The following is a 25677-nucleotide window of genomic DNA, read 5'->3' on the forward strand; positions in this document are numbered from 1 at the left end:
AACTTGTTGGTACATAATAGTTTGCATGTTCTTTCAACATTAGGCCATGGGCTCCTTGAAGGCAGGGACCTTTTTTTTTTGTCTCCCCAGCTTTTAGCAAGGGGCCTGGAATATAGAAAACACTTAATAAATGCTTGTTGACTCGACTTGCCTATACTACCATTTGTTCAGCTTAAACACTTTTGTGCATCCACATTTGACCACCACCAACTTCCTCCCCACCAACATTTCCAACTTTAAGTCACACTGTCCACTGGAATTCAGAATCTGCCTGCCCAGAGCCCAGCCCTCTCTTTCCCAGTAAATTCTTCTAATTGCCCAGCCCTGTGCTTTTCCTGGGAGGCACTTTTCAAGATTTTTCTATGGCCCCAGGGGCCCTGCAGGGATGTGGACTGGGAACCCCTCCAAAGGTTCTACTCCATTTCCCTCTCTCTCTTCCTCCCAATCTCAGAAAGGATACAGCTCAGGGGTAGGGCTAAACTAAGTTGTGTCAATAGAAGTCTGGTCTCTAACAACAGAAGCCTCCCTCTCCTCCCCTCCTCCAAGGGCTTTCTGTGATATGATTGGGGAACCGGGATAGAGACTGAAGCTCCCCGAGTGGTCCTGAATAGGTAGGAGGAATTGACATCCCCCACCCAAACTCACCCCCCAACCTAAGGCTGGTGGAGTCTCTCCTGAGCCAGGGTATCCTATTCTACCTATTGGCAAATGAATTGAGAGATAAAAGGGGAAGAATCTCAAGATATTTGGGTCCCATGACTGGGCTGAAAGTATTGCCAGAGTGATCATGGTTAGTAGTTCAAGGGAAGGAAGTGTTAGTCCTAGGTCTGGCGTGTCTCTTTGTGATCTCAGAGCCTCTCAAGACTGCATTGCTAGTGCTTTAAAATCTGTCCTTTCCACTGGAATGGGTGCTAAGGTAGAGGGAGTGAGTGAGTGACTGATAGTCACTGCCTTCCAGGTGCCTAAAAAGGAGGATACAAGGGTGGGAGAGAAAACAGTGGAAGATTGGCTTTTTTCTCAGGAGTTTCAAATTTAAATTGATTCCCCCGAGAGGAAGAGGATTGAGTAGTAAATAGCAGATGTTCCAGAAGTGAAGGGCAGGGAGAGGTTCTTGGGAAGGCTTCAATAAGGAGGCAGTCTTTTGTAATACAGCTCTTATGGAAAGATCCCTTTAGGGGGCGGCTAGGTGGATAGAGTAAGGTCCGTGGAGTCAGGAGTACCTGAGTTCAAACCTGGCCTCAGACATTTAATTACCTAGCTGTGTGACCTTGGGCGAGCCACTTAACCCCATTGCCTTGCAAAAAAAAAAAAAACTAAAAGAAAAAAAGCCTTTTAATTCCCTCTATAACCTCATAAAATCCCAGTGCTGAAAAGGAACTTAAAAGTGATCTAGTATAACTTCTCACCCCATGCAGGAATCCCCTCAACCTGACTGATTGTTGGAAAGTTCTTCTTTATCTTCACTGACTCCCTTTGGCTTGAAGGAGGCATAGATGGCACACTCCTTGGGCACAACTTGGCAACAGAAGGAAAAGTTCCTCAGGGCCATGCATGCCCTTCAAGTCACATCTGATCATACCCTCCAGGTGGCCAGTCCCCTTTTGGAACACCCTGGAGGTCTGGGACTGCTTACTGGCTCTCACCTTAACCATCTGGTACAACAAAGCCAAGGGCTATGTGCGGAGCTGGACCATGTGGGGCACCTCCTCCGCTTCCAGCAGGACCAGCTTCTGAGACAAATCCCTACTCCAGGTGGGGTCCGAGGCTTGCATTGCTCCATGGATGGTACACTCTACCTGACCTTTGATGAGGCCCCCTGCATCAAAATCCTTGACCTGTCTGGACACTCTCTCCACTCTCTGCCTTGCACCCTGCCAGGAACTGGAGCCTTTATGTCAGAAGATGTGACTGTGACGGGGTCAGGGCTAGTGTTGGTCAGCAGCCTGGTCCATAAAGCAGTCTATGCCTTCCAACACCATTCTAAGGCCTCCCAAGGTGAATGGGTGAAAATCTTGACCTTTGAATCCCCCAGAGGACTAGGAGTAGATGCTCTTGGACGATTCCTGGTAGCAGACTATGTCTCAGGCTTAGTCCATAGTTTTTCCTTGAGCTCATCATTCAAAGCCATCGGTCTGACCACTGTCCCAGGCTTCTGTGGCCCCCGTTATGTGAGTAATGGCCCAGATGGGGGCTTTGTGGTGAGTGAGGAATGTGGAGATGTCCAGCTCTTTGGCCATGCTCATCAGCCACTGGGTTCTCTGGGCAGCCGGCTTGAGGACCCATTTGGTAACCCAGCTGGTATCTGCACTGATGCCCAGGACAACATAATTGTTGTTGATGAACAGCGCAAAGAAGTAACCCTATTCCCACGGGTTGGATCCCCAGTCAGACTGGTATCTAAAGGTCTGCAAAGACCAACAGGGGTGGCCTGTGCCTCCCATGGCAGATTGTTGGTAGCTGATAATGGAGATAACTATGTCAAAATCTTTAAATACCTAACATAGTCCCAAGATAGTCTGGAAGACATAGAGCAGGAGGAGAGAAAGATTCTCTGCCCCAGACACTAAGGTAAGTCCCAGGACTTAAAGAAGCAAGAGTCATGTTAGAATGGTCTGTGCCTCACTTTTGCCATTTGAACATGAGAAGACATTCCAGTTTGCAAAAGATTTTTTGTTTTGTTTTTTTCCAAATGGAGCAAGGACACATTGTGGAATATCAAACTGCTGTTTGCTAACCTGCACCATGCTTCTGGGAGTCTTGATCCTGACTCCTGGGAGAAGATGGTTGAATGGGGTTCACATAGCTCCAGGTAGAGAGATCCTGGGACTGAAAGTTAACCCAGCATCAATCAATCAACTTTCCCCAGTCCTATATGTGCCCTCTCATGTACTGTACTACATAAAGGGTTGTAGTATTGGGGTGAGATGGGGAAATAGAAAACTGGAAACAGAAAAAGGAAGCAGCAGAGATTTGGTCTCTTCTCTGAAGGATTTCATAATCTCTGAGGAAGAGTCAAGAACTGTTATAGATATCCATTTTCTTTTTTTTTATTTTCTTTTTTTAGGTTTTTGCAGGGCAAATGGGGTTAAGTGGCTTGCCCAAGGCCACACAGCTAGGTAATTATTAAGTGTCTGAGAGTGGATTTGAATCCAGGTACTCCTGACTCCAGGGCCGGTGCTTTATCCACTGCGCCACCTAGCCACCCCCGATATCCATTTTCTTTTTGGTAGACTTTGGTAGATATATTTACTTAGCATGGCATGGCTAAGAGGTATAAGAGTGCTAGGCCTGAAAGCAGAAAAACTAATCTTCCTGGGATCAAATGTAGACTAAGGCCTAAGACACTTACTACTTGGGTGACCCTGGGCAGGTCATTTAACCATCTCTTCTTCAGTTCTTCATCTGTTAAAATGAGCTGAAGAAGGAAATGGCAAACCATTCTAGTATCTCTGCCAAGAAAACTCCAATCATGAAGAATTAACTCAAATGTAAATGATTGAACAACAACAATTTACTTCTCATTTATGTGTTTGATTTTTTATTTTTATCTATTTTGTCTTGGATATTTATCACTATAGCCAATCATAAATCTAATCAAATCTCATCTTATGAGGGGATGGCCATCAATTGGGAATTGGCTGAACAGATTATGGTATGTGAATGTGGTGAAGTACTATTGTTCTGTAACAAATCATGATCAGGTAGACCAGCAGAGTCTGGAAAGACTTGTATGAACTGGTGCTGAGTGAATTAAGCAGAACCAGGAGAACATTGTACACATTAACAGTAATATTGTATGAGGATCAACTATGATGGACTGAGCTCCTCTCAGCAGCTCAGAAATCAAGAACAATTCTAAGAGATTTGCAATGAAAAATGCCATCCACATCCACAGAAAAAACTATGGGGTCTGAATGCAGACCATTCACTTTTTAAAGCTTGTTTTATGTTTTTTTCTTTTTGTCATGACTTTTTTCCCTTTAGTTCTGATTCTTCTTTCATAATATGACTAATGTGGAAATATATTAAACATGATTGTACATGGATGGCCTATATCAGATTGTTGCTATTGTGGAGAGGTGAGAGGGAAGGGAAGAAGGTAGACAAAGATGGAACTGAAAAGCTTACAAAAAGATGAGTCTATTTTTGTATGTAATTGAAACAATAAAATAGCATTCATAAAAATATATTTTACAGAGGAGAAAGCTATCTCTTTAGGAGTTAATTTCATAGAATTTAATAGAAAGTTGAATCTTTTTTCCTATTTCTGAAGTGAAGTTTTGAGGGGAAAAAGTTGCCCCTTGGAGTTCAAGGTTTCTTAACTTCTCTTTTGTCAGGGGCCCCTTTGGCAATCTGAAGAAGCCTGTGGACCAATTCTCAGAACAATATTCTTAAATGCATAAAATAATATACATAAGATTATGAAAGAAACCATTTATACTGAAATATAGTATAATCAATTCCTTTATCAGAATATTATAAGTTTCAAGTTCACAAAATCTATCTAGAGTCTCATCCCCATCCCTAATTCCAGGACCATGGACTCCCAGGCTTACCTTTCTTTCCTATAGCAGAAAGAGGACTAGATTTAGGGATCTGGATTTCAAATGTGGCTCAACTACTTACTAGATGTCTTTGAGCAAGTCACATCATCTCTATGCTTCAGTTTCCTCATTTGTGAAATAAGAGGTTTGAGCTGGATGTCCTCTCAGGTTCCTTTCAACACTCTGAACCTATGACCTTCCCTGGACCTTATTTTTCCTCATTTTTCAATTAGGAGAGTTAGACTAGATAATTATAATGGTTCTAGTTCTTAATCATAACAGTTTTCAAATTCACAAATTCACCCTAAATTACTGACTTCTGTGCCACATCCCCTCCCCTCTCATTCTCTTCTGTCTTCTGTTTTTCCGATGTAAGAAAATGAGAAAAATAAACCTTAACTAAGAAAATGAGGCTGTTCATAAAGGCTAGGCTAACAGGGAAAGGGAAAGTTTATTATGGCTTGAGTAGTCAGGGACAGCTTCCCGGGGAGGAGGTAGAAACAGATCTGGCATTCCCTGATAAGATTTCTCTGGAGGGGATGAATATCTAGAAAGTAGAGAAGGAGGAGGAGTGCAGCTTTTCTGAGTTACTGTGGGGAAGGTAACTCCTGGGCCCTGGAAGGTTGGGGGAAGTGAGGTAGAAAGTCATGAAACAGGATAGATGTGGTCAGGAGAGGGGAGTACATCTGGTGGAAATGTTGGCTCCTTTTCAGCTCATTCATCCTTTGCTGCTGACCTAGTGCAGATAGCCCTGGATTAGTAGTTTGCCCTAGTGATCTTTCACTACTCCTTGAACCTTACCACCCTGACCTTGGATGATGATCTTATTCTCTCCAAAAGGGTCAAGAAAATTAGTAATTAGTCAAGTTAGAGGCTCTGTCACAAATTATTGTGTGACCTTATACAGATCATTTCCTTTCTAGGGACCTTAGTTTTCTTATTTGTAAACTAAGGGGTTTAGATTCTATGAATCTCCCTTCTTGCTCTGAAATTTTATCTTCTGTATTCTGACATTTTCCAGTTTCCCTCATTTTTCCTGTCTACTGTACTAGACTTGAGTCTCCTGTACCAGCTCTTACCCTTAGCCTGAGTCTACCTCCCCAGGAAAATTCTCCAGCTTTCTTATCAGCCCCCAGCTGGCCTGAGGGTAGGTGGGGCCCGAGGGAAGACAGGAAGAAAGGTCTGATGGGATAATGACCTCATTTTCTGCTCATTCAATTTGTACCATCTTTTACTGCGGCTGCTCCTCTGGTCCCAACAACGAGACTTCCCATTGCTAGAGATTTCCTGGACCTTGGCTGATATAAGGTGTGTATGTATATTTTTTGCATTGGGTGGCTGGCAAGAGAGGAAATAAAAGAGGGAAATGGAATCTAGGTGAATTTAGAACTCTCTTGTATATCACAGATTTTGGGAGTGGAAGAGTCGCAGAGAATACTTCTCCGTAGCATCTCATTTTGGACATTTACTACTTGGCAAACATCTGAGCCTCAGTTTCCCCAGCTGTAAAATGTGAACTTGGACGACCTCTAAATGTCCCTTTTGGTTTTAATGGATTCATGATCTAAGGATCTTTTCGTTCAATTCTGTTCCCAGACCAGGCCACCTTGGGCAGCCAAGGCAGGTCCATCATGCCCCAGCAGGTCAGGTTCACTCAGAGTACCTGGTCACTATATGAAAGGTCCAGGAGGCCAGATATTTGTGGTAATAACCAAAATTAATAATGTTAATAACATTTCCATAGTGTTTTATAATTTTCAAAGCACATTCTATGAGGCAGGTGGTACAAATATTAGGATGCTTATTTTATAGATGAGGAAACTGGCAAAATCAAACATTGTTCTCTTGACTTCACAAAGTGTTATCTTTTCATGTTATTACAGGATCCCCTCTATTCCTCAGAATCACTGTCAAAGTTAGGACATGGAGCTCACTGGGGAATCTTCAACAGGGAGAATTTTTACCTGAATTAAAAGATCTGTCACAAACCCTTTTGGGAGTACTAAATGTCCTTTAAATATGGGGGGAGGGGACATAAAGGAGGTATGTTATTCTCCAGTGTCACTTTGGATCTTGCTAAAGCTTAGAGCAGCTGTTAGACTGGGCCTCCCTCCTGACAATCTCTGGGTAGCATTAGGTACTGAAGTGGGGTGGGGTGATTATCAGTAGGGGCAGAGCGCAGGGTGGCTATAGGGAGGCTCCCCTTTTCTTCCCTCCTCCACCCTATGGAAGTCTCCCCATGCCTCCTGTCCTGAAGTAGCACAAGAACAAGGAGCTGATGAAGCAGAACAGGCTATAAACTAGAGCTGATCACTACTCAACATCACACAGAAAACAAAAGGTCCAACTCATGAAATAACATACATTTCCCCTATAGAAAATGGTCATTTTCAGGATAAGAGGGAAATCCAAAGCATTGTTGAAGAATATTTTAGAAGCCTGATCTTGGGCATTTCCTCCTCTAAAAAGGAATGTTTAGAACTTATCATTGACTTTTAAATCTAGCCCTAGATTTATACTTAAATTCATTCACAGTCCTAGGCTGACTCCAGAAGTTATCTACAGCCTTGACCCTAGCCATAGATAGATTTCTTTTGCAAGATAATGGGATTAAGTGACTTGCCCAAGGTCACACAGCTAGGTAATTACTAAATCTGAGGCTGGGTTTGAACTCAGATATTCTTGACTCTAGAGTCCGTGCCCTATCCACTGTGCCACCTAGCTGCCCCTAGGTAGACTTCTTAATCAAGGCCCAGAATGAATCAGAACTTTATCCACAGACTGAGCCATAACCCCGGGCACAGACCAATGCCCTAAGTCTGGCCTTGAGTCCGCCACCACAGAAAAGGAGGATGGAGCATCATTATCCACACTTTGCTTCCTGTTCTTCCTTGAAACCAAGAATAATTATTTGCCAAGGGAGTCCTGAGCTTACAGTATGCTACTGTGATTAGGGAGGCAAATCTGGGGGGGGGCTTTAGGGGGGCAGTCTGGAATAGAATTTTGGGCATTGAGGTGGCACAGTCAGGAAGATCCGAGTTCAAATCCAGCCGCAGACACTAACTAGCCGTGTGATCTTGGGCAAGCCCACCTCTGCTGGCCTGGATTTCCTCATTTGTGAAGGGGCTAGAGATGGAAAGGGTAAACCTCTTTAATATAATAAGGTCACAAAAAGGGGGGGCACAAATCAACTAAACCACAGGGTAGGATTTAGGAGTCAGTCTGAAACTAAGCGACCTCTGTGGGGATTCCACCAAATATGGGGGGTGGGACCCGGACATTCGGGGGATGGCTTCAAGGTTCCCTTGTGCCCCCCGGAGGCGGCCAGCTCGCGGACCACTAAGGCTGCGGCGCAGGGTCGGAACGTCGGAGCGCGGACTCGCGCGCCCAGCCGAGAGTCTCTGGGGGGAGGACCGCGTAGTCACTGCCCGGCAACGGGCGGAAATGGGGCTCCCGCCGGGAGACGCCGCGGCGGCGGGGGAAGGGCGCGCGATCCCGGCGGGGCCACGCGGGGCGCGGAGGAGCCGCCGCCCGCAGCCGGAGCGCTCGGCCCCAGGACGCCGCTGTGTACACCTCGCCCGGCGGAGGCGGCCGGGGGCTGGAGGGACGGCCGGGCTCTAGGCCGCAGGCGCGAGGTGCGGAGGACTCGAGGGCTGAGCAGTTCCTGTGGGGGGCGGAGGCGGCCGGAGGTCGCGCCGGCGCAGTCGGGGCGGCTCGGGGTCGCGCGGGGCGTCGGCGTGCAGACCCCGGAGCCAGGGCCGTGGGGGCTGGGCCGCGGGCGCCGGGCCGCGGAGGTCCCGGGAGAGGCCCCCGATTGTGACCTGGGGGGGCGGGCGGGAAGAGCGGGCTTCGAGTTCCGGCTCTGCGACTCCTGCGGCCGGCTCACCTTGGGCCAGACCCTTCCCTCCGCCCTGGCGCTCCGGAGTCGGCCTCCTAGAACGCAGCCCCCCGAGGGCTTTGGGGCCGCAACCCCCGCCAACAATTCATTTTAAAAGGGTGTTGGGAAGATTTATTTATTTTAGCTGGAAAGATATTCATTAGGTGCATACGATAACTTTTGTTCCTAAAAGACTTGCTGTTTCTATCTTCTCTACAGATAGAGATATATACATACATAGATATATACATATATAGAGATACATACATACATATATATATAGATCTATAGATATATACACACATAGATACACATATAGATATAGACAGACAGACATAATATAGAGATATACATGCATACATATAGATATAGACACAGACATATATAGAGATATAGCTATATACATGTATATAGATATACATATACATCCATATATAGATATATAGAGATATACATGCATATATAGTTATATAGATAAATATAGATATATATATGTAGATATGTGCATACACACAGATATATGCACACATATATAGATATATACACATAGATATATAGATATATGCATACATGCATAGATGTATAGATTATATATATACATACATAGATATATAGAGCTATACATGCATATATAAATATATACATGTACAGATATATGCATATAAATATACATGCATATATAGAGATATACATGCATAGATATAGATATATGCATATATAGATATAGACATACATATATAGACATACATATATAGATATATACAAACATTTATATCCAATAAATTTATTATATATCCTATATAATTATGTGCATGTAGTATATTATTCTCTAAGAGAATGCTATTGTATGCACAGTTACAAAATTTATATTTTATTATACCTTTGTGAAATTTCTAAATATAAATTTTAAAACTAATTATAAAATAGTTGCCAATATTTTTGTGGGGGAGATTCTGTGAATATTAAGATAACCTAGAAAGACTTCAACTTACTAATACTTAATATTAAATTTATTTTACAAATTTTGTTGCATATAACATTTTTTACAACTTGGAAGATAATCTAACATAATAATCATGTTGTTTATCATGCCCAATTCTTCATGGCCCCATTTGGGGTTTTCTTGGCAGAGAAACTGAAGAGATTTGCCTTTTCCTTCCCCAGCTCATTTTACAGATGAAGAAACTGAGGCAAACAAGGTTAAATGACTTGCCCTGGGTGGCACAGTTAGAGAGTGTCTGAGATCACCTCAGAACTCAGGTCTCAGCAGGAGGTTCTATCCATTTTGCCAACTAGTATTTGTTCATAAACTTAGATTGATAGTGGACATTTTTTATTTGAATGAAAGTTTGCAATATTTGACTCAATGTCAAAGGGGGAAGATATTTTTACAAAATAATTGAGCAGTTATTTATTACTTATTTATTGTTAAATGACAGAATTTTTAGTGTGAATTCCTTGGAACATAATTGCAAGTGCCCAAGAGGTTTACAAATTACTAAAAAGAAGTAGGTGGGGGGCAGCTAGGTGACACAGTGGATAGAGCACTGGCCCTGGAGTCAGGAATAGCTGAGTTCAAATCCAGCCTCAGACACTTAATTACCTAGCTGTGTGGCCTTGGGCAAACCACTTAACCCCACTGCCTTGCAAAAAAAAACACCCTAAAAAAAAACGTAAGTAATCATTATGGTCCCTTCCAACTCTGACAATCTCAGAATCAGGAATTTGAGAGTGTTTTTGGCTCAACACTTATACTTGATAGTGGTGTTTGCTTTAAAGATCTCTGGACTGCTGTAATTGTTAGGAAGTTTTGCCTTTAATACCATTTGCCTTTTCCCTCAAAAATTTGCTGATTACAGTAATGGATTGGCTCCTTTCCCTTTCCTTGGCTTTAATTTCCTTGTTCAGTCAAACAGAATTGTAGATTTGGAAGGGACTCTAGTCTAGAGATCATCTGGACCAAATCATTTGGACCAATTAATTTTTACATAGTAGGAAATAGAATCTCAAAGTAGGAAACCAAATCCTTGATTTGCCACCAAGATCACAGAGCAAGCTGGTGGCATGAACTACTAGTAGGTCAAAAACCTAAGTTGCTTCTTTTGGAAAGTTCAGGGAACTGTCTGCTCTTTCGCATTGCTTCTCTGTTTTTGAGAAAATTATTTTAATTCTGGAGGATTCCTACATTAGTTCTGAATCCATAACAGTAGGTATACTCTAGAATAGAGAACAACACACAGTCCCTAGGCCATATGGGCCTGCAACACTCTGAATGCAATTAAGAAGTAGCTAACAAAAGAAAGAAAAATACATGGATGATGTTACTATGTGGTTTTCTAAATTGCTGTGCTTTGAGAAGGATTGCTCTTTGATACCACTGCTCTTGAGTCAATTTCAGAGTTTGACAATAACAATAATAATAGCAAATTTTTATATAAAGGTATGTGCTAGACACTATGCTAAGGATTATTTTTCTGAGCTGAATTTTTAAAAAGGTTTTTACTGGTACCTTTTTTAAAAAAATTATCTTAATTTCCTCCTATATCCTTCCATCTCATCTGCCCAGAAAGCCAGTCTCTCTATACTTGTTAAGACATAAGATAAAAAAGAGGGGGGGAAGCAGCCTGACCAGTGCCTTGAAAAAGTACAAGTATGTGCAACATACAATGCTTGTGTACCTTCTGTCTCTGTATCTCTTCTCAGAGCTCTTATTTCCAGGCATGCTTATTCACTGTCATTTTGCAAACTTCACTTTTGATTTTTTTTTTTTTGTTTTGGCTCTGTTTATATTGTGGAAGTCCTTGTATACATTGGGGTTTTTTTTGTCTCTGCTTACTTTGCCTCAGTTTATGTTCATTAGTTGATGAGTCTTCCCTTGCTTCTATAGTCTCTATTAATATTCTGCTACATTCATGAACCCATTAGTTTAGGCTGCTATCATCAGTAGACAGTTTCTTTGTTTCAGATTCTATGCTATCACAAAAAGATATTGCTTATAAATATTTTAGTGTATAAGGGGACTTTCCTTTCAAAAGTTTCCTTGGGGTATAAGCCTAGTAATGGAATATCTACTATCTGGGTCAAAGGGTATGGACATTTTAATCACTTTATTTGCATAATTCCAAATTGATTTTCAAAATAGATGTATTGATTAACAGTTCCTCCAAACAATATACAACTGGGTCTAATTTCCCATAACTCCCCTTCAAAATTGACTTCCCATCTTTTGTTATCTCTGCCAGTTTGTGGGTTGAGGATGAAACTTGAGGGTTGTTTCAATTTGGATTTCTCTTAGTAGTAGTTTGTAATATTCTTTTCCATGGTTGTTAATAGTTTGTAAATCTTCTTATTTTTCATGTTGTCAAATGATGACTTTTCTACTGGGAAATGGATTTGGGGGGGGAATGGTTTTGGGTGTGTGTATGTGTGTGTGTGTGTGTGTGTGTGTGTGTGTGTGTAAAATATAGTGTCTCAAAAGTCATTAGTGCAATTTTAAGCCTTAATAACTTAGCTTTAAACTTTATACTTCACATATTATACTTTTTGGGACACCCTATATTATCTTAGATTTAAATCCTTATCAGAGAAATTTGATAGACATTTTCTCCCCTTCAACAATTTCCCTTCTTATCGTAGGTGAGTTAATTTGGCGTGTGCAGGAGCTTTTCAGTTCAATGCAATCATAGTTCTGTCTTTTATATTTAAAAATTGCCTATCTCATTTAAGAATATATCTCCTTCAAGTAACTGTGAAAGATAGATGATCTACTTTTAAGAATACACATGCTTTTAGACTAAATTGAGGAATATGTAGTAGTTTAAGATATTGATTCAGTCTTAATTTCTGTCATACTGCTTTCCAGTTTTCCCTGCAGCTAACCAAGTAGGGAGTTTTTTGGTAAGTAATTTTTGTTTTCTGGCTTATTGAACATTGAGTTATTCAGTTCCTGATTCTTCCTTGTCTGATCTCTCCAGAGCAGAATTTAGGCTAAGATTGAGAATCCTCATGGTCTCCTCAGGATTGAATGAATGATCTCTAAGGCTCCTCTAACCTTAACATAATTTTCCGTAAGTTTGAGTAGGTGAGTGATGAGTGAAACATGTGGTTCATTCCCTTTCCTTCAGCAAGGAGAATACCAAGTTCCTGCAGCGGAAAAAAAAAAGAACCAAAAGAGAGTGTCAGGTGTGATCCTGAGGGATTTGTGACTTTGCAGATAGATATTTGCAGATTTTTGAAGAGTGCTTGCCTAGATTTAGAAAGAATATCATGTTACTCTGCAGCTGTTTTGAGACAGCTCCAACCCTATTCAGTAGGGGGAGCTCTATTCTTATCCTCCATTTACTCACTATAATTAACTTGCCATAACTTGAAGGAGGAAAGCTACTTAGTGCCAATGGCAGATATGAAAATAAAATTTTTATGTTTGGATACACATCCCCAAAGAATTCTCATTGAAAGTAATGTAAGTTATCTCACTCATAATTTAGGTATTGATTTGGAAGCAAACAATTCTAAAACCTAGTACCAGCTGGTAGAGAAAATGAAGTTCTATTTGAACAGAAAAGATGGTTTGATAAGGAAATGAAGCAACAGCCACTGGTAGAACACAATTTTCTTAACTGATGAGTCAATTTTCTTGGAATCATCAACAGATGATACAAAGACATGCTTGATTCTCCCCCTTTTTCAACCCCCCCATCTAAAATTGAACAGAAAAGTTTTAAAAATAGATGATATAATAGTTTCTACTAACCTTGAAGTGCCCAACATTAATGTTATATATTTTACTGGAGAATTTTGTCTGTGTATCTCCAACACTTAACATTAGGATTTTACACGATAGGTACTAACTACGTAAGTCTTTGGAAAATTGAAGTTTGTTGTTTGGAAATGTATTTGAGATTCACAGTTATAGAGTCTGTTGTGACAGCTTTGGCCTAAATGCAGAATTGGTCATTTAATTATGGTTTGAGATAGCTTATTCCTAGAGGAAAAGTCTCAGATTTTGATTTTGAGGCAATAACTTGAAGTGCTGTCTATACTTATTCTTTAGGGGTGGCTAGGTGGCGCACTGGATAGAGCACTGGCCCTCAAGTCAGGAATATTTGAGTTCAAATATGGCCTCAGACACTTAATAATTACCGAGCTGTGTGGCCTTGGGCAAGCCACTTAACCCCATTGCCTTGCAAAAATAAATATGCTTATTCTTTAATATTACTCTATATCAGATCTACAGGCACTCCACAAACCTAGCCATTAGTCCTCATAGAAGAAGACAAAATAGTCCATAAGAGTATATAGTATTCCAGACTGTGTGACTTTACTTAATTATAGTTCCTTTGTTTCCTGCTTTTGCCACCAGAAGACAGGTTGAGCTTGAGGTTTACTCTTTTACAGGGTTAATTAGGCTGCTAAAAAATATCAGATTTTTAAGTTAGTTTACCTTGTGAAGTACTTTTTTAAACTGTTCAAAACTGAGTATGACATTGGATACAAGTTTATTCATTCAATAAAGTACTTAAATACAGTGTTGAAATTTTCTTCCAAAGTAAAAGGAGAGGTAAAAAAAGTATGGTTTACAGAACAATAATAATAATAATAATAATAATAATAAACCATATGATTATTGGGAATAAACTTATTTATATTAGGTCAAGAAGGGCCATTAAAAGTCTAGAAAATGACCATGTGGTTGGTACTCATTATTATGTTCATTGATAACTGGCTCCTTTCTGAGTATTTGTTTTTCTGATGTTCTGTGGCTGGAGTAGAAGGTGCAGTAAATCTTTTCCTGGTTTATAAGGTAAACTTTTTTCTTGTTTTTCTGTTTGGTGAGTACCCCACTACCCACCCCAAGGGAAGTGGTGATTTAGGCTGTGAGAAGGATTGATTGAGCTTTTTTATATTACAAGGAGAACCTGATTTTTTTTCAAAGTAGACTTACAGAAATGTTCCTTACTGTTCTTTACTAATTTTTGTTTAAGTTATTGATTTATGGGAATGTTAAAATATTTGGCTTTTCTAAAAAAACTATTTAATTTTTTACCAAAATTACTGCATTTAATTTCTCTTTCTCCTTTCCAGTAGTTTTGTTTTTATTTTTTTCTTTATCTCCAGATTCCTTTTGCCTAGAATCACAGACTTGCTGGGGCCAAGGGGCAAGAGGGAGGTGGATTGGAAAGGTGAACTAGTGAGTAATAGTAAGAACTATTTCGCTATATTTATTTATTTCTCTGTGGGGCCAGAGCAGAATTAGAAGAGGTTGGAAAACTGTTAGTGATTTGCAAGGAAATTTTTTTTGTAATTGTGTAATTGCCCTCAAGGCAAGCTGTCTAAGAGGCTGTGGATGGGGTTGGGCTGTAACTTGCCATCCTTGACAGTTGTTTAAGTCGGAATTTTTTTTATTTTCCAATTGAGAATTTTAATATTATTTTCCAATTTTGTGTAACAACATCTTTAACATTCATTTTTAAGAACTGAGTTCCAGGGGCGGCTAGGTGGTACAGTGGATAGAGCACTGGCCCTGGAGTCAGGAGTAACTGAGTTCAAATGCAGCTTCAGACACTTAATAATTATTAAGTAATTACCTAGCTGTGTGGCTTTGGGCAAGCCACTTAACCCCATTACCTTGCAAAAAAAAAAAGAATTTGAGTTCCAAATTCCTTACCCCCAGCAGTCAAGCAATTTTTATATAGATTATACATGTACAGTTACACAAAACATCTTTTGATATTAAGCATGCTGTTAAAGAAAATAGGCCAACCTCCCCCACTTCTCATCCTGAAACAAAACAAGGAAAATAAATTAAAAAAAAAAAGTATGGTCCACCTGCATTCAAACTCCATCACTTCTTTCTCTAGAGGTTGACAGCATTGTTTATGACAAGTTCTTCAGAATTATCTGGGATCATTGTATTCCTGAAAATAGCTAAGTCATTCATTATTTTTTTTTTGGTTTTTGCAAGGCAAATGGGGTTAAGTGGCTTGCCCAAGGCCACACAGCTAGGTAACTATTAAGTGTCTGAGACCGGATTTGAACCCAGCGGCTCCTGACTCCAGGGCCGGTGCTTTATCCACTGTGCCACCTAGCTGCCCCTAAGTCATTCATTATTAATCACAGTACAATATTGTTACTGCATTAGTGGAATTTTTTTAAATGACTATTTCCATATTACTTGAGTTATTCATCAAATTTAAACCAAGAGCTTTACTTGACCTTCCAGAACTAGAATTCTGGGTTTACAACTAACATTCCAATGCCACATAAACACATTTGAAAGCACATACCACAGAGTTCTCTAGTCAGTAACCACAACAGATCTGGTCTCAGCACTTCCTTGAGGGTCAAAAAATGATGATATTAGGAGCGGCTAGGTGGCACAGTGGATAAAGCACCGGCCCTGGAGTCAGGAGCCGCTGGGTTCAAATCCGGTCTCAGACACTTAATAGTTACCTAGCTGTGTGGCCTTGGGCAAGCCACTTAACCCCATTTGCCTTGCAAAAACCTAACAAAAAAAATGATGATATTAGACACAGGAGATGATAGTCTCTTGCCTCAGATTAGGTGCCCAAACCTTCTTCTCCTAATATGAAAGAACTGAAAGATCAGCTGAGTCCAGAAACTCTTCATTGCCACAACTGGTATCAGCTGCTTGACTCTGAGCTATTATAACTGATCCTTGTGATCTTGAACTCACCTGCTTAACCCATTCTTTACAAATGTCATTTGTCCTCTCAAAATCTGGCAGGTAGTATACCTCACATTTAACTAAGTTAGCTGTCTTATGTTAAACTACAAAAGAAATTGAGAAGGGGCAGCTAGGTGGCGTAGTGGATAAAGCACCGGCCTTGGAGTCAGGAGTACCTGGGTTCAAATCCGGTCTCAGACACTTAATAGTTACCTAGCTGTGTGGCCTTGGGCAAGCCACTTAACTCCATTTGCCTTGCAAAAAAAAAACTAAAAAAAACTGAGAACAAGTTTGCTCTGTACATGCTTAAAATGGATTCTGTTTTTTTCCCATATCACTGTATCCCTCAAGATGACTCTAACTTAAGAGCTTTGTAAGATTTTCATGTGAACACAAGAAAGAGCTGTAATTTTTGCCATCAAAAGGAACCTCCACTATGGGAACTCTGCAATCAGTAAGCATTTTTATCAAGTGCCTACTGTGTGCCAGGCTAGAGATAAAGCATTCACACAGACCCTGAATATAAAGTGAGAAATAAAAATAAATATAAAATAGTTAATTAAAGATAAATTGGAGGGCAGCTAGGTGACGCAGTGGATAGAGCACCAGCCTTGGAGTCAGGAGGACTTGAGTTGAGACATTTAATAATTGCCTAGCTATGTGACCTTGGGCAAGTCACTTAACTCCATTGCCTTAAACTTTTTTTTTTTTTTAGATTTTTGCAAGGCAAATGGGGTTAAATGGCTTGCCCAAGGCCACACAGCTAGGTAACTATTAAGTGTCTGAGATCCGGATTTGAACCCAGGTACTTCTGACTCCAAGGCCGGTGCTTTATCCACTACGCCACCTAGCCGCCCCACCCCATTGCCTTAAAAAAAATTTTTTAAAAGAATAAAGATAAATTGGGAGGGAGGGCACTAGGAGATGAGAGTATCACGCAAAAGATGATGCTTGAGCTGCATTTTAAAGGAAGAAGAGATGGATTCTGTGAGATGAAGGTAAAGGGGAGGAGGGAGAAGCATATTTCCAGGCATGGGAGAGAAGCAAGTGCAAGAGGCACAGAGATGGGAAATGAGGGAAATTACTCTAAAAGGAATAGAGAGAAGGCCAGTTTGGCTGGATTGCAGAAATAGATCCAATATCCAATAAGGTTGGAAAAGTAGGTTATGCTGGACTTCAAAAGCTAAACCAAGGAATTAGTACTTTATTTTAAGGGCAATGGGAAGTCATTGGAGTTGACAGAGTAGAAGAATCATTTGGTCAGATCTTTGCTTAAGGAAGATTACTTTAGCAGCAGCATATAGGATGGACTAGAGAAATGCAAGTCATAAGGCAGGGAGACCAATGAGGAGACTATTGCAGTACTCTAGGTAAGAAGTGCTTGAGTGCCTGAACTAAGGTGGTAGCTGGGTCAGTGGAAGGAAGAAGTCGAATATGAGAGATAATGTGAACATAAAAATGGCAAGAACTGGATGAAGGCGAGTAAGAAGATGAGATTAATATCAAGATTACCAACCTGGGAGACTGAGGGTGTCTTCAACAGAAATAAGTTTGGAAGAGGGAAGGATTTAGGAGGAAAGATAATGAGTTTATTTTTGAGCATGTTGAATTGAAGATGTCTCTGGAACATCATTTTGACATCTTCAATAGGTAATTGTGAATGTGAAACTGAAGCTCATGGGGAAAAACCATCTGAATATACAGCCTACTACTCATCTGCAAAGAGATTACTGTTAAATCAAATGGAGCAGATCGATTGAAAAGTATGAGAACTGAGAAAGAACCTTCAAATTAGAAAATTAAGAAATCCTAATTTTGGAGAGGGCAGTTTTAGTTTAGTCATGAGATAAGAAGATAGATTGCAAAGGAATCAATGGGAGGAGAGGAAATAGTGACAGCTTTTCCCAAGAAGTTTTGTAAAGAAAGAGAGGAGAGTTATAGAATGATAGCTTGAAGGGATGGTGGAGTCTGGTGAAAGTCTTTTAAAGATGGGAGAAACCTAAAAAAGTTTGAAAGGAGATGGAAAGGAACTTGTAAATAGAGGTTGCAAATTCATGAGAAAGGAATGCTTGAGGATGCAATTTGCTAGAGAAGACAGGAGGGGATGGATTCAAGGGCACAAGCAGGGATGTTGGCACTGGTAGGGAAAAAGGTCATCCCTTTTGGCAGAGGAGAGGAAAATTATGACCAGTGGTCTTAAAGAGGAGAGGAAGGAAGAGGGAAAAAATCACATTGGATGGCCTCAATCTTCTTAGTAAAATATAAAGTCCGGAGCTGGGGATGGAAAGAGGTAGAATTGCAGAAGAGAAGGTTTGGAATAGCTACTGTGGGGAGTGAGATAAAGAATAAAATAGGGAGGAATAAGAGAACCACTTTGTTTCAGTGAGGCATCAGGCGAGGTTGGATAACATAAATTTTTAAAACTTTTTTTTCAGATAAGCAATTATTTGATAATATAAATTTGTAATGTTCCCAGTTAGCATGATTGTGAGATTTATACCAGCTGTATGTACTAGCTGGTGACCCAAGGTCACATAGCTAGGTAATTATTAAGTGAGCTTCAAATTTGAACTCAGGTCCTCCTGAGCCCAGGACTGGTGCTCTATCCATTGTGCCACCTAGCTGCCCCTGATATAACTATAGGTAAGCTATTAAATAACTAGTGAATACGATTGAAAGAGTTAGATGGTGAGAGTAATCCAGGACTGAAATTTTTGTAATTTGCAAGCTTCCTTTGGTATGACCTATGTCAGAGGTTTGATTTGAACCTAACGAGCCCCGAATTTTCTCCACTGATTCTACAAGGTAACCTCTAAAAGTGCCTTTTCTAATAATGAAAATCATCTAGAAGAATACAAGATCAAGAATATCAAGAAAAATTAATGAAAAAAAATGTGACGGAAAGTGGCCTAGCCATATCAGATCTCAAATTGTTTTATGAAGCAGTAATGGTTGAAACAAACTGGTATTAGCTAAGAGATATAGAAGTGAGTCAGTGGAATAGATTAGGCACACAATACATGGTAGGTGTAATGACAAAAATCACAGTAGGAATCACAAAATGTTTTCATCTAGAAGTTGCTCACTGGCAGTAGGTGATGATCATAGTGACCTAGTGTTTGATAAATTCAAAGATCCCTTCTCTTGGGTTGAAAGAACTCACTATTTAACAAAAACTTCTGGGGAAACTAGAAAACACTTTGCCAGAAACTATGAACAGACCAATATCTCTCCACATATGATCAAAATGGTTACATAATTTAGACCTAAAGAGTAACTCTAAAAGTAAATTAGAGGAGCATGGAAACATCTACCTGTCATGCTTATGGTTAAGGAAAAAATTTATGCCCAAACAAGAGATAAAGAACATTAAAAGTTATAAACTTGATAATTTTGATGACATGAAATTAAAAAGGGTTTGCACAAAGCCAGTGCAGCCAAGATTAGAAGCAAAGCAGAAAGTTGGGAGAAATTTTTATAGCAAATTTCTCTAATAAAGAGTCAAATTCATAAGTCAATGCCTTAATTGATAAATGGTCAAAAGGTATGAACAGTTTTCATATGAAGAAATCAAAGCTATTTATTATAGTAATATGGGAAAATGTTCTGTATCACTATTGAATAGAGAAATGCAAATGAAATCAACTCTGAGGTACCAACTCACACCTATCAGATTGACTAATATGACAGAAAAGAAAAATGGCAAATGCTGAAGGGAGTTTGAGAAAATTGGGACATACACTATTGGAGTTGTAAACTGATCCAAACCATTCTTTTTTTAACATCTTTATTACTATTTTTTCCCAGTTATATGCAAAGTTAGTTTTCTACATTCATCCTTTTAAAAGCTTTTGAGTTCCACACTTTTTCACCATCCCTCCTTCCCCCCTCCCCATGGCAGCAAACAATCATGTACAATCATGTTTAATATATTACTATAATTGATAAATTAGCCCTTCATTCTTTTTTTTGTGAGGCAGATGGGGTTAAGTGGCTTGCCCAAGGCCACACGGCTAGGTAATTATTAAGTGTCTGAGACCGGATTTGAACCCAGGTACTCCTGACTCCAAGGCCGGTGCTCTATCCACTATGCCACCTAGCCGCCCCTAGCCCTTCATTCTTGAAGAAGACCATGACATCAGGGGAGGTGAGACATGACAAGCAGATGAATTGGATTTGAGTGAGGGGGTGATGTGCTAAATCACCCGCTTCACTTTTTCTTCCAGAGCCATGCCAGTAGCCAGATATGAATCAGGATGACTTGAGATGACCCTGGATACTAGGCAGTCAGGATTAAGTGATTTACCCAAGGTCACACAGCTAGTAAGTGTCAAGTGTCTGAGGCTGGATTCGAACTCCTGTCCTTCTTGACTCCAAGGCCATTGTTCTATCCACTGTGCCACCTAGCTGCCTGCCCTATTATTACCGTATTAGTCATGTTGTGAAAGAGGAATTAGAACTAAGGGGGGAAAAATCATAAGAAAAAAATGTAAGAAGAGATGTAAAAAACGTGAACATAGTATGCTTTCTCTGCATGGAGACTCCATAGTTTTTTTTCTAGATAGGGGTTGATATAACCATTTTTTTTTGCAAGGCAATAGAATTAAGTGATTTACCCAAGGTAACATAGCTAGGTAATTATTAAGTGAGCTTCAGATTTGAACTTAGGTCCTCCTGAGTCCAGGACTGGTGCTCTATCCATTGTGCCACCTAGCTTCCCCTGATATAACTATTCTTAAGAGTGATTTGGAGTGGCTAGGTGGTGCAGTGGATAGAGCACCGGTCTTGGAGTCAGGAGTACCTGAGTTCAAATCCGGCCTCAGACACTTAATAATTACCTAGCCGTGTGGCCTTGGGCAAGCCACTTAACCCCATTGCCTTGCAAAAACTAAAAAAAAAAAAAAAAAATTAAAAAAACGAATGATTTGGAACTATGGCCAAAGGACTCTAAAACTGTACATGTCTTTGACTCAGCAATACCACTACTAGGTCTGAATTCCAAAGAGAGTAAAAAAAAAAACAGAAAAGGATATATTTGTACAAATATACTTACATACATATATATGAGTATATTTGTTAGTAGTAAAGAATTGAAAAATTGAAGGCATATCTATCATTTGGGTAACAACTGGACAAGTAGTTAGGGTAAATGAGTGATGGAATACTATCATGCTATAAGAAATAACGAGCCAGATGCTTTCAGAAAAACTTGGGAAGATTTATATGAACTGATTCAAAGTGATATGAAGCCAACCAGGAGAACATTATACACAGTACAGCAGTATTGTAGAATGAAAAAGTGGAATGATTTAGCAGTATCATAGATCTAAGACAATTCCAAAGGACTTATGTTGAACAATGCTATCCACTTCCACTGAAAGAATTGATGGAGTCTGGGGGTGGCCTGGGGGGCGGCTAGGTGACGCAGTGGATAAAGCACTGGCTCTGGAGTTAAGAGTAGTTGGGTTCAAATCCAGTCTCAGACACTTAATAATTGCCTAGTTGTGTGGCCTTGAGCAAGCCACTTTAACCCTATTTGCCTTGCAAAAACCTAAAAAAAAAAAATTGATGGAGTCTGAATGTGAATCTAAGCATATTAATTTTTTTAACTTTTATTATTCTGTGTTTTCTTTCACACATGGCTAATATGGAAATTCATTTTACATTACTGCACACATAATAACCTAAATCAAATTGCAATGGGAGGGAATTTAAAACTAAAAAAATTTTTAAATAAAGGACATTTTCACCTGTACACTAATTATAGCCTACATTTCTGTGGAACTCAAAATTTTCCCCAAAAAAGTGAATATTGAAAGCTAACTTTACATGTAATTGGAAAAAATTAAGAATTAAATTTTAAAAAAGAAAAATACAAAATAATAGCCCACATTTATCCAGTGCCTTTTGTTTTTATAAGTATTGCCTTTTCCTTCTCTATACTCTTGTGAAGAAATGGTCTCCAAGAGAGGAGATTACTTGTCTAAGGCCAGAGTAGTAAATGATAGAATCTGGTCTTATTCCCAGGATTTCCTGACATCCAGTTTAGTGCCCTTTCTATAGCAATACAATGCCTTTCCAAAATGACCATAAAAAGACAAATGTGTACTTAATTCTTTCTCTTTCCTGTTTCCTATTACCTCTTATCTTAAGTGTCCACTATGTATGTGTAAGTTCCTGTATTAATTGCTGAAGGGGCTACAGAGATAAGACACCCCTGCCCATAGAACTTGCAGTCTGGTAAGGGAAGGACGTATATGCAGAACAGAAACATCTCCAGGCTAGAAGGCACTTCTGAGGCCATGTAGTCCAGTACAAAACAAAAGAAACCCGCTGTAGCATATGGGACAAGTAGTCATCCAGCTTTTGATTTAACAGATCTTCTGACTGTGATTGGTTGGACTCTAGAGAAGCATGGAAAGAATTACATGAACTGATACTGAGTTGAAGGGAATAGCATTTAATTGTATGCATTAACATTGTTCACATTAACAACATTGTGAGTTGATTAACTGTGATGGAAGCAGCCCCTCTCAGCAGTTCAGAGATCTAGAACAACCCTGGGAGACCTCTTATGAACAATGCCATCCACATCCAGATGGAAAACAAAAAACTAGAGTCTGAACAAACACTAGGTTCACTTTTTAAAAAATTTTTCTTTGTTTTTTCCTTCCTATCCCATGGTTTTCTTTCTTTTCCCTTAGTCCTAATGACTAATATGTAAGCATATTAAACAGAAATGCATATGCACAAGTGACTTAGTAATGAGCAAATTTTTCTTTAAATCAAACTAACTTTCTACTCTGACCTATACCTTTCTCCTAGTTCTGCCCTTTAGGGTCAAACAGAACAAATCTTTTCTCTTTTCCATATGATAGTCATTCAGTTATTTAAAGACAGTTTTTATGACCCCTAAGTCCTCTTTTATTCAAACTAAGTACCCTGAAATTTCTTCACTGATCTCATTTGATGTGTCTTTAAAGCCTTCCCCTAGATGGTAGAATTCTAGCTTATCAATGTCCTTTCTAATATGTCATGCCCCAAAGTGACTACATATGGCCTGACCATGACAGGGTACAATAGAACCATTGATTCCCTAGTCCTAGGCACTAGATCTTTCTTAAGAACAGAGTCACTTTTTTTCATACCATATCACAGTGTTGATCCATATTGACCTATGGTTCACTAAAATCCTCAGATTTTTATCAAACTACTCTTTAGCCACTTTTCATCTTTTATCTATGTTGATTTTTTAAAACCACAGTGTAAGACTTCAATTATCTCTGTTAAATTTCATTTGATTAGATTTGAACCAACAAACCTAATATAAAGATTGTTTTGGATATCAACTATTCCATTCAAAGTTTTCGATAATCAGTCTTTGGGTTATCTGCAGCAGATTTAACAAACATGTTATCTATATCTAAATTGTAATGAAAAAAAAATGTTAAACACCACAGGACCAAGGATGGTCTTGTGCTAAGAACTCTTCACTAGAGAACTTCACATTGACAGCAAACTATTAATCACTACTCCAGAGGTCCTGACAGTCAAATATATTTTCTAGTTATCTTACCTATTAGAATAGCATAAAAGATTCTGCCAATGCTTTGCTTAATTCTGGGTAATCTCTATTATTGATGGCATTCCCCGATCTGCCAATAGTAACTATTAAGATTTTTTGATGATGATGATAATTATAATAACAGCATTTATATAGCACTCGGAAATTTGCTAGGCATTCTACATATGTTATTTCTTGTGATCCTCCAACAACTCTAGTGGTTACTTTAATTTTCCTCATTTTTTTTAAGAGGAGAAAGAAAAGCCAAGAGAGAAGATAAGTGATTTCTGCCCCCAGGTTTGAATTTGAATCTCTTTGACTCTTAAATTCATCAATCTATCTACTGTGTCTCCTAGTTGTTGGCATCACTTCCTTTAATAATAGTTCTTTAATCAAGTTAATATGTATTCTATGATTTTTCCAGGAATTGAAATGAGGCTCACTGGCCTGTAGTCTGCTGATCCTATTGTCTTTTTTTTAAATTGGGACAATTGTCCTTATACAACTCCGAGATGTCTCTACTCTACAGACTTTAAAGAATCACTGGCAGGGGTTCAGTAAGTTCATCTATCATGTCTGCCAATTCTTTCATTACCCTAGGATGTAGTTTATATAGGCCAGGTGATTTGAATTTCTTAAGGTCAGTTAACTGTTCTGTTATATCTCATGTATGAACTCCTTGTTTTGTTTTTTCTGTCCTTTTAAATAAAAAGACCATTTTAGCTTGCAAAGAAAACAGAATCAAAATAAGAGTTAATCAGCTCTTCTTTCTCTCTATAGTCCTTTGTGATCATTCTAAACACCCCAAATAGCAGTCCCATCCCTTCTTTGATCCTCTTTTTTTTCAGTGTTGCTAGAAAAACAACTGTATTCATCCTTCATTATCTGCCCTTTCTTCCATCTTATTTACATATCTTCTAAAAATCTGAGTTGGTTGGTAAGTTCCCTGTCCACATTTATCTTTAAACAACTTATTCTCATTGAAATTATTGGTTTTTTCCCCCTCAGAATTACAGTTTTGAAAGCTTTTAATTTCTCTTGGGATGACTCCCCCTATGTAATTTTAGTCTTTGAAATCCTACCAATACTTTCTCTGATCCCTTTGAAATCTGATGTCCAAAAGTCTTAGGTACATATAAGATATAGTATTGCCCTACCTTTCTCTTCTTCCCTATCACAAATCCTAAAATGGATTTATCAACCTGGTTTCAGGATTACATTATTTCCATCCTTATAACCTGTTTATTTTTATGTTCCTAAGTATTACATCCAAATAGCAGTTCTCCTATTAGTTCTTTAACCTTTTGATGGATTAAATTATAATTAAGACAAATCAATAAAGTATTAGCTGCTCTGCTTTTGGCAAAAAGGGAGTTCCAATAGATAGCTGTATAATTGAAGTATCCCATCAGGGCCATTAAAGCTTTAGCATCAGGTTTTTGATTGTTTTATAAAACTTTTGAGATATATATATATATATATATATATATATATATATATATATATATATATCTTAGACAAAACAGAACATAAGTGCATTAGAAGCAGCTACTTCATCTTTAAAAATGCTTTATAAACATCTCATTTGATACAATTATCCTGGGAGATATGTGCTGTTTTTATCCCCTTTTTAACAAATAAGGAAACTGAGAGTAAGAGAGGTTAAGTGATTTGCCCAGTATCACCTAGTTAGTAAATGTCTAAGACAGAATTTAAATTCAGATCTTCTTGATTCCAGGTCTAAAACTTTATTCATTGTGCTACCTTTCTGATCAAAGGAAGAAAAAAAGTACTCATATATACAAAAATATTTATAGTAGTTCTTTTGGGGGTGGTAAAAGATTGGAAACTAAGGGAATGCCCTTCAATTAGGAAACTGTTAAGCATATGAATATGATAGAATACTATTGTGCTGAAAAAAATAATGGAGCTGTTTTTGAGAAACTTAGGCTTATATGAGTTTGATCTCCCTTACTACAGATTGTAAACTACATGACATTTTGCA

General features: G+C 39.1%; 2 protein-coding genes across 3 annotated transcripts in view; both read left to right on the forward strand.

The window, feature by feature from the left end:
• The first annotated feature begins 522 nt into the window (after positions 1 to 522).
• NHLRC4 (NHL repeat containing 4) lies at positions 523 to 5066 on the forward strand. Its single transcript, XM_074197056.1, has 2 exons — positions 523 to 611; positions 1416 to 5066. The coding sequence occupies exon 2, from the start codon at positions 1494 to 1496 to the stop codon at positions 2502 to 2504; it is 1011 nt and encodes a 336-aa protein (XP_074053157.1). The 5' UTR covers positions 523 to 611; positions 1416 to 1493; the 3' UTR covers positions 2505 to 5066.
• Positions 5067 to 5768: 702 nt separating this feature from the next.
• PIGQ (phosphatidylinositol glycan anchor biosynthesis class Q) overlaps positions 5769 to 25677 on the forward strand; it is a 61270-nt gene continuing 41361 nt past the window's right edge. The window contains exon 1 of one of the 2 annotated variants that reach the window (XM_074197054.1): positions 5769 to 5852. The gene's annotated coding sequence lies outside the window, so the exon portion shown is untranslated. Of the gene's footprint in view, positions 5853 to 8090; positions 8180 to 25677 lie in introns of those variants that run through there. The other variant, XM_074197055.1, reaches the window with a different exon arrangement.

Source organism: Macrotis lagotis, chromosome 8 (genome assembly GCF_037893015.1).
Source record: "Macrotis lagotis isolate mMagLag1 chromosome 8, bilby.v1.9.chrom.fasta, whole genome shotgun sequence".
Taxonomy (NCBI): Eukaryota; Metazoa; Chordata; class Mammalia; order Peramelemorphia; family Peramelidae; genus Macrotis; species Macrotis lagotis.